The following is a 15,322-nucleotide window of genomic DNA, read 5'->3' on the forward strand; positions in this document are numbered from 1 at the left end:
CGACAGGCATCGCTATAGTTACCTTTGAGCGTTTGAAAGTCTTCACTGCTCCGTTTTGTACACATGGTGCACTCTTGCCGATGTACAAGGGGTTGTGGAAGAGCAGGCGATCCCTGCTCGTGAACTGAAGAGCCCAGTCCCAAACACAAGGGAATTTGAGGCCTTTCTCATCACCCAGCTGAATATTTTTGCTTATGGCAAATTCCTGCAAGAAGTTAACGTTCAGGCACATGAAAATCAAAGAAAACGGGCTTATTCACAAATCTTAACTATAAACCAGTGCATAACTACTGGGCAAAGAAGAGCAGGGATAGAATTTGGAGGTGGCTGCAGATCAAAGCAACAGAGCAGCAAGACAGTCTGCTGCTGGGGACAACTGCTCTGCTCTCTCCTCCACTTGAGCAATGCAGAGTTACGAGTAATGCTACTGGGCAAAAAATACCTTCAATGACATTACATTGTTCGTTTGTTTACTCCTAACCCCCCCCAACTATTATTCTGAGAATACACTAATGGTCCCTCAATGCTCTACTTCTTTGTAAGGTAGCTACCCCCAACTTTAAAGAGGAAATATTTAACAAAATTAAGTTTTACTTTTATCACCTGTCAAATGTTTACTACACACAGTTCTGATAAGCTCCAGCTTTCAAAAAAAAAAAAAGTAAGTGTTCACTTTTCAAAATACCTTCACTGTGCATCACTATTTGAACTTTACGCAGTTTCTTCCAACTATTTAAACAATTAATATCAAGAGATTTCAAAGTTTGCCTGGAGTGTGAAATTCTATTTATTGCCTGTCATTCTGCTTTATCAGTTCCAGACACAAATCTGTTTCCTAGAGGAATACAAACAATAACGTACACAATAACAATGCTTTTCGGGGGCGGGGAGTGGTATTCAACAGACATTCTTCTACTAATAGGTCTACTAATAGGTAGTTACTATCTATGCAAAGATCACCTGAAAGGACACTCTGATCATGTTCATCTGGGGAGCTGAATATTTTGCCCCGAAGAGAGCGTGACATTTTGAAAAATACAAAGCAATACTATTTAGCTGAGATGACGTTATTTCCAGAAAGGCATGCTGAAGTCTCATAGTTACACAATGCTCCATACTCACAGTGCTTTCCTTTACTCGCTGGTGAGGACAATTGAAAAGGAAAGTGCCAAACAGTGAGATGCGTGCACTGTCGTACAAGATGGTCAAGTACACTTCAGAAAACTCAAAGGCTGCTGGGTATTGTTCTAGCAGCTGCCAAACACAGTCAAGAAACATCAAGAACAAGGGAGACTGGGAAAAGAAACAGAGAGCTATTAGATTTAACACCCACTTTTCCCCGGTCATACCAATGTCTTGTGGTTAGCGCCCCATTAGGGTATTCAGCTCTATGTCTGGTACATTCGTCAACAAGGTGAAGTACTTGGAGTACTGTATTTTTTATGATTTTATGCAACTGTAACACCCTGTATTCCTGTTTAGCCACTTTCACAAGCAAATACGTCAACTGGCTTTCCCGGTGTTACCTTCCCCAGCTTTCCCTTCTGTGTAAGAAGCCAGTCAGTTCTCTCCTGGGCTCTCTTCATGCTCACTTAGCTGTAACGATGCTTTCTGCCATCCTCAGAATTTCCAAATTAGTGCTTGAGTGGTCCTTCCTTACTGCGTGGCCTTATTTTCACAACACATCTACTTCCTTCTTGTTTGAAATGACCGGAGAGCTGAATTCAGCCCCATTAACTTCCTAGCTCACTCCACGGTGGCCCACGGCTGGCAGAAGTCTAAACTATCATTTATATAAAGTTTTAGAAATATTTTCCTCTTGCCAGTTTCACTTTTCTGTCTATCCTTTCCTAGGGTCAAATTAGTTCCTTTCTCGTTATTTCTCCCTTGCTATTTCAGTTTCTTTATCCCTCCATGCATTTTCCTTGCTTAGTGCTCGGTGCCCTCCGTTTATCGCCTGGCTCCACTTCTGTTACTCTTCAGCATCGTCCCTGGAAAAGGCTGCTAACCCAGGGTCCTCTATTTTTCCAACTGCCATTACAAGTCTCTCCCTTGCAATGAAGCGGCCAAATAAGATCAGCTGGAAATCCTGAACACCGAGCCCTGTGCTACCCTCTGTTAATCTGTTGGGCAGCTGTGCATCAGTTCATAACGCTACAGTCAGCTCAGCACCTTGAACAGTACTGCGAACTGATACAACTGGGCGTTCAAAAAACCGAGGATGAAAACACACCCTTGGTAAAACAAATAAATCAACCGACCCCTTCCAAACTCACTCCTTACTGCAATGTAAAACGTGGGCTGTGCTAGCATTCATGACAGCGGGACCTTTTCCTTTTGCAGCAACACAAAACCCAGCAACATTTGATTGCACCTGGTGTTTCACTGAATCTGTGTGGCTACAGAGGATAAATAAAATATATCTCTATCCTGGACAAAGACTCATTTTCTCTGACATTAGTTCCGTGAGATTTGGAAGTATTAACAAATACTTTTACTTTCAGATTTCTGTGTGAACAAACCTTCAGGCTGATATTAACCCGATACTGTTACACACGCAAACGCCATTCATTTTTACCTCTTTGTCGGATCTCTTTAAGTGGTTACACCTGTCTAAAAACTGATATCCTGCCATGACCCATTCCTTCTGTATTAAGCTTTGAAATCCAACAATTGTTCGAAAATAGGGATCCAGCATGACTTGAATGAGAGAAGCAGCAAGACAGCTCAGGTCCCGTCCCTCTTCCTCTGTGAATAACATACAGAACGTGTGAAATAAATAACATATATAGGCACATACACAAAATCACATCTCAAAGAGCAAAAAGTGGCAACTGGGTGCAGTGTTTTCCTTTAAATTTCTTTTAAAACATGCTTTTCACTGCTGTACTTGTTCTAATGGTTTCAAAAGAAACTAAAAGAAAAAACCACCTTTTTTTTTCCTTCACTGAGACTCACACTATAGAAAAGGTTCCTGCAGTACCCAGGACAACAATGTATTCATCAGGGCCAAAATACCCACGCAAACGCCTGGTATTTAAACCAAGATGTGCTGAGAAGGAGGGCCTTCATGCTTAAATTTTCAACATACTTTCCACCCTGAAGCTCTTTTTGGAAGGCCATTATATGGGGAGAGTGGGATACGTTAGCTGAACAGGCCTTGTAAAAACGACAGAAGTTAAACAGTTTCTGATCTTGACATAAGCAAGTTTTTCAGCATCTTTTTTCTGCAATATCTGTTTGCACTTACACAACAGCAGCCACTGTTAGTGTAGTACTTCTGCATCCAGGACCTCTGAATAAAACTGGTCTGGCTTATGCCAGGAGTATGAGCCCAATTAACACAGTACAAACATTCAGCTTTCAGTTTTGGTTTTATCATATCATTATCAGAATAAAACCCACAAAAACTCAAAGCTAAATATTCGTTTGACATGATGGACTATACTACAGTTCAGATGCATAACAAATAATTTTCCTTTCTAGTTCCTCAGATGACAAAAGTATTTAGAAGCGAAGGGGTTTATGTATAAAGATTACAGTTGATTTTATCTAAATGTGTTTATCTACGTTATTGTACTACTGCTAGTGATTACAGCATGCTATATGGTCATATTACCTTGTAGAACTACAGAAACATGCTTACACTCCATCATATAGACAAGCTCAGCAGAATGCTTAAGAAATGATCTAGACAGGGAAAAAAAAGTGATACAACAGTTAATGTGACAGGTTCACGCTTTAGAAGAAAAAAATAGGTGGGATATCTGTATTTACCTAACTCATATATTCAAAGAGAGAATCCCTCAACTGATTCAGCACTTATTTACACTGGGGAGTTTTTCACATTTCATTAATCATTTTGTTCATGATACAAACCTTACGTACTCTAACCAGCGAGTATTTTCCAGTGAGGACAGCCACTTCTCTTCAGTTTCCTCAAAAGGCTCTACAACAAAGAAAGTAATTACATTACAATACAACTTCAAATACCTACTCCTGTTAGCCAGATCTAGTAGATTTTGTTGTATTTCAACAAAATAACCACCATGAAAGAAGGACAGTGCAGCCTACCATTAACACACAGCTGTTTGAGTTTGATATGTGCAGCCTGGATCTCCTGGATGTTGGGGAGACACTTGTCCAGATCAGATTTGTAAACATCACTCCTCAGGGGATGGCTTCGAGTTATTGCATTGCAAATCCTAAGTAAGAAAAAGAATCAGCCATATTGTTATTGGGGGGGAGAGAAACAGTCTTTCAAGAAACATCCAACAGTCTTTAACTGAAAATGACTAAAACCAGAGAAAACATGCACCTTATTTAAAAGAAAAAAAATAAGAAGTTGTCTAGTTTCTATTCAGGCACTGTGTTGCTCCTGCCACAAAGCTGCTATTGACTCAGATATTTTTGGTATCTGCTAGCTACCAAACAAAAAAATGGAAATGCTGGGTCATTAAAACAAATCTGGGAAACTCTGAGGCTGACTGCCAGTTAGGTAGCTCTATTCCGTTTTTAATTTTTCAGTATTTTTTACTAAGACTTGCCTATGCTAAATCAGCAGAACATATATATAAGTTTATAAAGCTAGGAAACTGACAAGGTTTCACAAATAGAACTCAAGAGCTCCAGCCTAACACACAAAATGCAAGTGCCTGCACTACTCCAAAAAGTCACCCTACAAATTACACCAAAGCACAAAAACTACCAAGCTAATAAACTACCTAAGCAAGGCTCTAAGTGCCTTCATCTTTCATCAAGGACACTGAATAACAAATCTGAGTGCACTGTGGCACTAAATCTATAGAACTGTATTCCCCAATGCCACAAATAAATAATTTTTACTGTATGTTGCTGAAGCAGGTTAAGAAAATCTCTACCAACGTAAGTTGTATTGCAGTAACATCAATAGAAAAGATTAAGTCTGATCCTTTTATCGTCAAGTTCTAGCCACCTGAAAAATAAATATCTCTTAAAAGTTGAAAATTATTGAGTAATTGAAACTGAAGTGGACCTTGAATAGAAATTGTGCCAGAACTACATTCAGAGAACAGTTTCTCAAAAAGCTATTGCACTACAACATCATGAAGTGAGTATCCTCTCAATTACCAAATGCTGCTGTTTGTCACATGTAGCCACCACTTGTGTTATCCTATGCATCTGATTATAAAGAATAACATAACTAATCATTCACCTCTGATCAATTCTTCTTTGTTGCAATACATCTTTAATATTGGCCATTCTTACAAGGGCACTCCCGTTAGGATGATTCCAGGACCATAACTAATGGGGGTGGGGGGTGGGGTGGAAAACACAGAAGAAACAACAAAATAATGCGGGTTAGTGTTATTCTGTAGAAACTTTCTTAATGCTACACATAAAACTGTGTTAACTGGCAAACGTATCTGTAAGATTAATATTGTACAATGATCAAGAACAGTAACAGAATAAAGACTAAACTTACTGGCATGCGTCTCCCAATGAATGAGTAGGAGTACAGCTTAAGGTCTTGATCTGCTAAGGAAGATGGAACCACAAAATATTCTGGAAGGCTTGGGGAAAAAAAGAGGATACAAAAGGTTACTTTTCCCTAAATATCTTACTGTTGGAAGAAGGTTCGCCAGAGTCAAGAAGACGCTCAATATGAGTTATGCATCTTGCTCAACTTTATTAGTTTCTAACACTACTTATGTAGAACCGATACACATGCATATTCGTAAAGCAGAAATATAATTGGTTAGTAGTCTCTAAACGCGCGCGGTTCTCACACCCCTAATTATCAAGACTAAAATAAGCATTCTATCCATGTAGCTAATTGTGTTGCTGTGCTTCAGCCTTGTAGTTTGTTACTCCCTATTTTCCCATACCGGTCCCTATCTTTCTTGGCCCTGCACCTGCTTTCCCAGCAGCTGTAGCTTGTTACAGCCACGGCCTGTTGGCACATCATAATTACTTGGTCTCAGGATTCAAGAACAGCTCAAGGCTACCTTTCTTGTTAACTTCAGCACAGCAACTTCAGTACAATTCTGATTACAGGCCTATTCTAATACCAGGCCTGGATTGTGCAGATCTTCAGAGATTCTAAGGCCATGCTTCTGCAGCCATTCTTCTACATCTTACCAGCTCAGCTCTTGTTGCAACTCTGTTAAGCGATAATGCACCAGCCCCTAATACCGCAGTGCTAACCGGCTGTCCTGTGCTTCTGCGTGATTTAATTATCGTCAGCACAGCTCAGCAGTGCTTGTTTAGAAAGGTGCACATTTCAGAGGGAACTACAAAACCATGAAAGCAACAGATGCCAAAACACAACATTTCCTTTAACGAGAACACCTGCAGGGTATCTTTCAAGCAAGGGCCTCTCCGGAGAGCGGCACATTTAAGAGGCGAAGGGCACGGTTAGGTAGGATGGAGGCGCTGGTAGAGGAGACGGGAAAGACAGTATAATTGCCCTGTTTTCTTCTACTCATGTTGCAAAAGAAACTTACCAAGTAGATATCATATAACCTTCATTGACTGAACAAACTCTCCACTCTGAGGCACCTGTCCTTTTGATTTCTCTATCCCAATCAGAGTAAGTTTCGAACAAAGGTGTCTGCTGACCACTGGCACTGCCGATGCCACCACCACCACCTCCTGGGTCTATTCCATTCACCTTCTTTGCTAGGAAAAGAAAATTCATCAATGCACAAAAAGAGAAAAAAAAGAAATGAAAAAAAAAAAAAACCAAACTCTTCACCTTCCTGATTACAAGGATGAGCCACCAGCATCAGGACTAACACTACCTATCCTTGTGTTACAACGGATCAGTGATTTAATGACAGCTTGGAGATACATGAGGATGTCAATGTATTTTTTCTTGCAGTTTCAACAGAGAAGCAACATAAAATTGGTACGTTGTGCTCCTCAACAGAAAGCAAGCCATACTAACACTGAAGAATGGATGTTACCTGCAGTCACGGGACTTTTCAACGTGCCAAAGTCAGCAACATTGTAAAAACATGAACCCTTTACAGGCCACCCTTTAATTAGGTACCTTATAAAGAAAGAAAAATCTAAATTACATCATTTCAACAGCTTTACATGACTGCTGTATTAACAGCAAATATAATAAACAGAAGGCCAGGTCAAAATAGATGTTTTTATATATATTTACCTGGACACAAAAAGATGGCCTACCATTTTGTGGCTAGGGACCAAGAAGACTCGATAGTACGTTACTAATAGGGAAGGGTCTCCTTTGCTGGGCATTCTTTAGGTGCCAAGGAGGCAGGCAGTTACGTCTGAGGAGACTAGATTTTGTTTCTTGACACTTGGAAGTAAATTTGTAGATGTAAGGAAATAAACTGAGACTCAACCCTACGATAAACTCCCCCATGAAAGCTCCAGGCTTTAGCAAGAGATTGTGAAGACGCAAGTGCCTGCCCAAAGAAAGCAGAAGGCAGCGTTACGGCTCGACTGTCACCTCCCTGATCGCAGTTTCTGCTTTCTGTGTCTATCAACTTCATTCCTGCACTAGGAGTCAGACTACCTATGTTTTGCAGAAGAAAACTGGACTCAATCGGAACTAAGTGGTTGTTCAAAGACAGTATGCAGAGAAATATGGCAATTACCAGAACACGTTAGCATTTTACCACTCAGTGGGAGAATCTATAATTAGCAAGTACAGCCTGGGAAAAAACAATGTACATACACACCGGAGCGATGCAGGCTCGTTATGTTCCTCAAGAAGCACAAAGACAGTGTTTCAGCTTTTACTTTAGCGGGACTAGCAGGCACCGAGTGCCGTAAAACACAGCGCTGGGGTGGCAAGAGCAAAGCCAGAGATCTATGCTACAAACATCAGGGTTCACACCACCACCACCACCTCCCCAACCCAAACCAGAAGTATTTCAAACTCTTTTCTCCAGCAACTGCAGCACAGCAGAACAACTACCTTTTGCCATTCTGGTCTGCTGCTCTGGAGGAACAGCATTTTTTTTACCCACCTTATGCAATTCTTCCACTAGGTATTTTTCCATACAGCAAATGGCATTTTAAGGACAAGTAAAGGCAACTTTGTGACAGACTAGCATTTTGTTCACACTCCACTTCAATATTTTATTGTAATTTTATCTGCGAATTGGCTTCCTCCCTAGCCCTATATAACGCTAAAGTGCATGGACCTTAATCACCGCCCAACTTTTATCAGGTAAGAAATTCTAAGTGTAAGAAAACACGTCTGCAACGTAATCACATGCACACTTATTCTTGTGCACGCACAGGGCAGTCATGTAGGCACCTGCATGAAAAACATGCATTTTTGTGCAGATCTGAAGGCCTAGGCTCTTAATTCCACAACATTCGAGTTTTGTAACAGGCAGATGAGTGGCTTCTCACGCCAGCTGCTGAGTAAATATTTCAGTACCACAGAGCTACATCAATGGCACTTTATTTGGAGGCTTGTGACGCCAGAACTGATGGTCTTCAGCTGTGTATTGGCTGGGGAACACTAAGCAGTGACCGCACAGCATTACACTAGAAATGAAGTTCCAAAGGCATCTTTTTCAGGCTTACCTAACTGACAAGGTTCAGTTGGAGATTGGCCTTGAGCAGAGAGGGTGTGCTCCAACTCAGCAGGGGTGGTGGAGGTTTTGGGTGGTAAGAACTGCCTAGTAAGCCTCTACGAAAGAAGGTATGGAGTCCCAAGTTGCACAAATCCTCCTGCAATACCACCAGAAGAGAAACTTATTCCCAAAAGAAGGGCAGGTGAACAAGCCTGCCTGATGGGAGATTAGCTAGGCACCTAGAGTACCAATATAGACATACAATAGGAGGATCGAAGCGTGAATTGAGAAATATGAGTATTCATGCTGACACAAGTGCTGACATAGGTAGTTTTGTTTTGTTTCAGACAGGAAAGACATGTCTTTCAATTTTGGTCATTAATGTCTATCACAATGAGTGACTTATAACCGTAAGTAAGAGGTTGGGTGCAGGACAAGCCAATTTTATTACCCCTGGAGAAAGCCTCAAATGCTTTTTGCCACTGCTTCTAGACAGAAGTCTTACTAAAATTACGTATTATGAAACAGGAAACAGAATAATCAAAATACTTTCACACTTACCTGGATTATGATATATCTCCCCAACATACTCAAATGCAAAGAGAAGCTGAAGATCCGTTGGCTGAGAGTAATGAGCTATTGCAAGGCACACCTAGGAAAGAAACATTTATTACTGTTACTTACAGACATAAAATTTATTGCCCTTAATTATGACAGCATGAAATACGCAGAAGTTAAAAATCAGTCTTCTGATTTCTGTATTTTATTTGAGATGAGTGAATTATGTACTTAAATGTAGTTGCTGAAAGACCGTTACTGTAATCACAGTAGGTGAGTTCATAACCATCTATCAAGAACGATTAACTGACAAGGGTGGACTAAGTTTTTGCAAGACTGCAGCTGGCATCCCCAAACACGATGCTCTGCATCAACAGAGACAAGCAAGGACTTGGAGCTCTGTGCTGTGCCTGCTCACCCCCACCTAGAAGTAAGGAGGCGAACAGAAAAAGAAACACAACACACAGGTGGTGATCACAGTACAGCAAAATTTCAGTTGTAATTAGTCTTTTGATAAATAATCCATTTTTGTAAAATAAAGAGTACTTATCAGCATCGCGTAAGAACAGAAGAAGGGCCATACTGAGGCAGTTCAGAAGGTCCAGCTCCTGACAGCGGCCAGCAATCAGTGCTCAGCAAAGGGGGCAAAACCAGAGCGAGTGTGCAATGAAATTTTACTAGGATATTTTACTAGGATATTTTTCACCAGTTGACAGTTCAGGCACTTCCTGAATTCAAACCCGACAGCAGTATTCAACAGCACTTGACAGGTATTTCTTCTACAAAGTTGTCAGCTGGGCACAGAGTTTTTTGAAGTGCAACTTCCCTTTACAAAAGCCCTACTGGTTCTTCCCTGAAGTATCATATTTAACCAAGAGTTTGTATTGAGTTAATTTTTTATCATCTTTTCCACCGATTCACCCCATGTAGGCATCAGGCTTACCAGTCTGTACTACGACTCTACCTTCAAAAATTTCTGCTCTTGGACAGGAAAACAAGAGGTTGCTCTCTGAAGACTTCCAGGACCTACGTCAATCCTGCATCTCATTAACTTGTATTCCAAAATTTTGAAGGGCATTGATGAAAATAAAGGAAAAGCAAATTGTCTGATAATAAAGAACAGCTTTGCCCCCCAAGTTACTTGGAAATAAGTAATTCACAGTGGCAGATGCTTTTGTCATGTTAGTCACTTGCAGTTTGCCAGCTGAACGGCAGGCCAAGGATTCTCCATCCATCTTCGATTTCAACAGAAAGTGAGTTTTCAGGGTAGGTCCTTTTGCCAAGTGTGGGGGGGATTATTATACAGTTAATTAAACATGCCAGTAATCACCTTCTTCCCAATCCCCAGCTGATCTCCAGAACTGAAAGATCCGCCAGACTTTCTGAGGGTAGCAAGAAGTCAGTTTCATTACATTTTGACCTAGCGCTCTTGAGTTCTGTCGCAGATGACTGGACTTCATTCACAAAAGAAATCCAGCCGTAAGTCCAAATGCCTGCAAGTTTGCAGCAGGCTCCAGCGCCGCCTCTGACAACCCGATGCATTAATCGGGTTTAACCAGGCTGAGTCACAAGCCCTGCCCTGGGAAGGGAAATTCAGCCTGGATTTAAAAATAGATTAACTGGGGCCACAACAAGAGTCTTGCCTAGAGTCTGTGTGTTCTTTGCAACAGTCTCAGGACCAGCATCACACAGACAACTGCTTTTCTACCCATAAAAACTGTTCATTTTGGTAGAACCCTAAGATTATTAAAATTAAGAGTGCAGCACACGGTTTAGTATTAGATGCTAGACTTCAACACAGTATAGCTTTGCCAGCCTTTGTCTCTTTAAACGTGGATATTCACTACTAAATACAAAAGACTTGACAAAACCCCTAATACGTAAAAGAATCAAATTCAGGAAGAAAAAAACCTTTCAAGCAGAGATTGGCACTGTTATTCTCCAAATTTTAGGACTTGATTTGGAGTCTTTAGCTTTGCCTTCTTCCCTCAGTATCTGCTTCTCTCTTTTACTGAAAAGTACCTGCCTTATCTCTAAAGAAAATATGTAATGAAAAGGACATTATAGAACACAAAACCCTATCCTACATGTTCAGATACAGAAATTCCACGTGGGAAGTTTCTAATTAGGGACAAAGACATAGGACAAGTTCACATTATTATCACCTAACGTTTTTCCTTTCCATTTTCTTCCTTCCCTTCAACTCTCCATGACTTTTTTATGACAACATGTTGATACAACTTACTTGAGCGTTGGGCAGTTCTGGATATTATTTTTGAAAAACATTCTGTGCATCCAAGAAATTGCTTTTGTTAGTGAAGGGAAGTCTTATTGTCATAGACATAAAGGAGGAGTTGCACGGCACAGTTGGAGGAATACTTCTACTGGCAGCATTGCACCACTACAAAAAGACTTCAGAGCTCACTTATGCTAAATTCTGCATGGAGAAAGGCATTGTATGTGATACACGCGGCATTATGGAACCTTCACCATATTTTAATTTACTTTGGCTTTTGATGGGGACCTTCCTCATTAGCTGTAAAACCAGTAATGAATGTAGACTAACTTGAGTTGAAAATGTGGGGTTTTTTCCACAAACACTCCCCAAGAAAAAAATTCCTATCGAGCCTTAGAAGAACAGCTGCTTTAACTTCTCTCCCCACACTTTCAGTTCCACAATGAAACTCCAAAAGAAAATGGAATACAGGACAGTCCAGGTGGGTGGGTGGGACAGACCCCCACCCCCCCACTCCCCGAAAAACCCAAGTGATAAAAGTGTCACTGGGAAATGGTCTAGCATGAATTTCCAAATGAGCGTTTGCAAGCTTATACCCAGGATTTGGTAAAACTTTAATAACCACCATGAAGTAACTGGAAGCCGTGCACATTCTATTAAATCTTGTGCTTGTAGTGTACAAATCAAAGCTGAAGCCACCAGCTATTCCATAATACCTGCCCACTTTAACAGACATGGCCTGTCATTCACAAGGAAACAAAATGGAAATCTGCGTACATACATATTTTGACTTCCATTTTTTTATGTAACTTCTCACTAACAGAGCTACTCCTCATCTTCGTTCACAGGAGTGAGAGATGAAAGCCTTTTACTCTGCTGATCTGCTCTCAAGACTTGAGGATGAACTGCAAGACATTAAAAAAATTCCATTGTGCTGCCAAATAACACAACAGAAACACAGCAAAACCTATTTTTAAAAGCAGCGGCTGAAATCCCTGCCATTTACTTGCCACATTTGAGAAAGAGAGTGCGTGTGTGCTGTGTTAAGCGGGGTAAACATGGGTGAGGGGAGCCAGCGAGCATTCAGCTCTGGTTCCCCAAGAAAATGAGACCACAGCTGTGGGTTTGATTCCAGCAGCTAAGAACAGACATGACTCACAGCACCAGGTCCTGCAGGGGTGCAACACTCCACCTGCAGCTTACAACACAGGCTCAGCACCGACCTCTCTGCTATAAAAAAAAACCAAAAAAATTCTGCTACCGCCTTCACTTTTACACTTTAGACAAATTTCACTCACTAAACAAATATTAAAGACATAATCATTTTCAGTTTATTCCTTACTAAATCCATGTAGTAGTGTTATTGTCTGAAGGTTTCAAAAGACAAGCACATTCCATAGATCTCAGCAGATCATCACCATAAGTAGAAAGCTCTTAAATTGGAAGACAAACATGTTTTACAGGAAATGTTCTCATATCAAACTGAAAAATGTTTGGTATTCTTGCCAATTTTCAATTGTGTAAAGCTGAAGATATTTAGGCTTAGGCAAATAACAAGAGAATAGCCTGCTTGTTAGGAAGTTCATTTATTAAAAGCCGTAAACACAATGGCTCTAATTATTTCGTAGCACAAAGGCCATTTCCCTGTGTCAGTGTCCCCTGTTCAACCCCTGCCTGAGACAAATAAATATACGTTCAGGGCAAGCCCTCCTCTTCTTCAACAGGAATTTTACCAAGGACAAGAGCTTCAAAATATTGCTAATGCTCTCAGAAAAGAGTTTGGAACCGTCATATTTAAGGCGCACTAGGCTGGCACAGCCCTGCATTTCATCTCCTTGCCTGAGCCAGGCGGTCTGTCTCCAAGTCCCTGGGAGGGTACCATTCTCCCCTGCTACTGCAAATCCTGTTCCAAGTAGACACCTGTAGTACCAAGTTGTGCAACCAGGACCAAATCAAGTCCCACAGACAGAATTTGTTCATCTTCCTGGGCAGGAAGTCTTCTCCAGAAAACCAGCTTTCAGGTAGCAAGCCTTTCAGCCCTGACCATCGCGCCCATTCTCCTCGCTGCCACGCTGTGAACTGTCTAACGCAGAACTGCTTTTCTCCCTCTACAACAATTCCCATACTCACTATACGTTTAAGTATTCTTAATCTGGTTTGAGTACGAGTAATCTACACAAAGAGGAAACAGTATAAGGATTTCAGAAGCTGAAGTAAACATTTTAGGTAGATGAATCCCTGTTTGTAGGAGAATGTGTTTGAATTCTAAGTACAGGTTTCCCAAGCCTTAAAAGAAATACCTTGCTGTTCTTTAAAACACCTTTAGATAAATTCACTTCTGAAAAAAAGTTTTCTTTACCCCCTCCAATCCCTCTCCAAGGACCATAAAGGTGACCAATTCTGCCATCTGTATAAATAATTAGAAAAAGGTAATACAGAAGGGGTTTGGGTTTGTTTGTTTGGGGGTTGTGGGGAAGCATTAGAAAAGGTCAGGATCGTTTGTCCTAAACTGAGTTCCATATTATTCTTCATAACAATTAGGAAAAAATTGTTCCACTCCATCCCAAGTGTTATGACGTCTGAAAAGGCTAGTTTCGATTGCACAGGAAACAAGATTGAGATAAATAAATTTCCTTCTGTTTTCACTAAGCATGTGTTTCTCTTGTACGAAACTGCTCTCATACTTGTTTAAAAAAGCTTCTTGAAGGAAAAGAAGCGAGGGAGTTCCAGAAGAGAAAGTGACGGAGAAAATGGAGATCTATTTAGGAAACAGGAGATTACAGGGTGTGTGCCATCATGGTGCACTGCCAAGATTCGTACGTGTGGTGAGGCAACACGCTATCCATCATCTCACAATCATAAGAGCTAAAGCCTCACCTTTTCATATACCCTAATTTCTGAGTCTAATATCAAGTACTGTAGTGGCCAGAAATTAGCAGGTTTCAGTTTGACCGTTCGTTGCAATTTTTGGATCAAAATCACTCCTTTTCCTTTAAGGAATGTGAAATGTTGCCTCTTTCACACTGCCTAACTTAAAGACTTCCCCAATGTGCTTGCCCTTGCTTCCCCGTCGTCCGCTTCCTCCCACACCCATCTGGCTTTCCTTCCTTCGGAGACTCTATGGCTTTAGCCTAGAGACAAAACACGATTAAACTGCTAAACTGTGAGGAGTGCAAGTTTCCATTCTCTCTATTACTCCTTAAACTCTTAACTCCCAAATATCCATTAATAAAAATGAAGAAGAAAATATTTACTTGACTGAGTAATGTTGAGACAGTATTTTATTAGCATGTATTGGCTGCAACTGATGTTGAAGGTATTTTTTTAACAGAATTGATTTTTAAGCTGCTTCATGCTAATTTACCCCCAAATAAAGTAATTCACCTCAAAATTCAATGTGTTCTTACAATTTCTTTCTGCTTAAAGGTAGAGAAAACCACCTCTGAATGTTCTACCAATATTACCCACGCATCATGTCTGTGATCAAGTCAGATTATCCACGTCTGGAGCCCGACGGCTTTCAAACTTGGATCCTCCTTTTCACACTTACTACCAAGAAGAGACTCGGAATTCTCTCTATTCCAGTAAAGCAGCTTAATTAGTAAGGATTATTCTCCCTCATGCCCTGTTCGGTAAACACAGACGCTTCCTCAGGAACAGCTCACGTTCTCTCTGCCGACGCCAATTCATGGAACTGAACGTAGTGGAGCACTTCCACTGCATCCAAGGAACTATGCAGGAAACAAATTACCGAACTGTATAAAGTTCGTATCTGCTCTCCTTGTAACTATTCCATACATTTAAAGCTCACTTTAAAATAGTAATTACCAAGTGTATTCTTTTTTATTTCTATAGCCATCGCTCTGAACAGAACATTTGCTGGTATCTGGCAACAAGTTATGAGACATTTCTACTCCTATAGTTTGAAGTGTGTATTTCAGTTGGCATTTTAACCTACCTGTGCTTTACTCATAGGACGATACTC

The 15,322-nt window shown here is 40.7% G+C and overlaps 1 protein-coding gene across 1 annotated transcript in view; it reads right to left on the bottom strand.

Moving 5' to 3' along the window:
- MTMR10 (myotubularin related protein 10) overlaps positions 1-15,322 on the bottom strand; it is a 41,304-nt gene that overhangs the window by 4,682 nt on the left and 21,300 nt on the right. The window contains exons 6-15 of the mRNA XM_040601089.1: positions 9,105-9,195; positions 6,486-6,660; positions 5,465-5,552; positions 5,195-5,283; positions 4,075-4,205; positions 3,880-3,949; positions 3,620-3,690; positions 2,579-2,748; positions 1,123-1,293; positions 23-205 (exon numbers count right to left, since the gene is read on the bottom strand). Coding sequence (XP_040457023.1) covers positions 23-205; positions 1,123-1,293; positions 2,579-2,748; positions 3,620-3,690; positions 3,880-3,949; positions 4,075-4,205; positions 5,195-5,283; positions 5,465-5,552; positions 6,486-6,660; positions 9,105-9,195 — 1,239 coding nt within the window. The remainder of the gene's footprint in view (positions 1-22; positions 206-1,122; positions 1,294-2,578; positions 2,749-3,619; positions 3,691-3,879; positions 3,950-4,074; positions 4,206-5,194; positions 5,284-5,464; positions 5,553-6,485; positions 6,661-9,104; positions 9,196-15,322) is intronic.

Source organism: Falco naumanni, chromosome 7, assembly GCF_017639655.2.
Source record: "Falco naumanni isolate bFalNau1 chromosome 7, bFalNau1.pat, whole genome shotgun sequence".
Classification (NCBI taxonomy): domain Eukaryota; kingdom Metazoa; phylum Chordata; class Aves; order Falconiformes; family Falconidae; genus Falco; species Falco naumanni.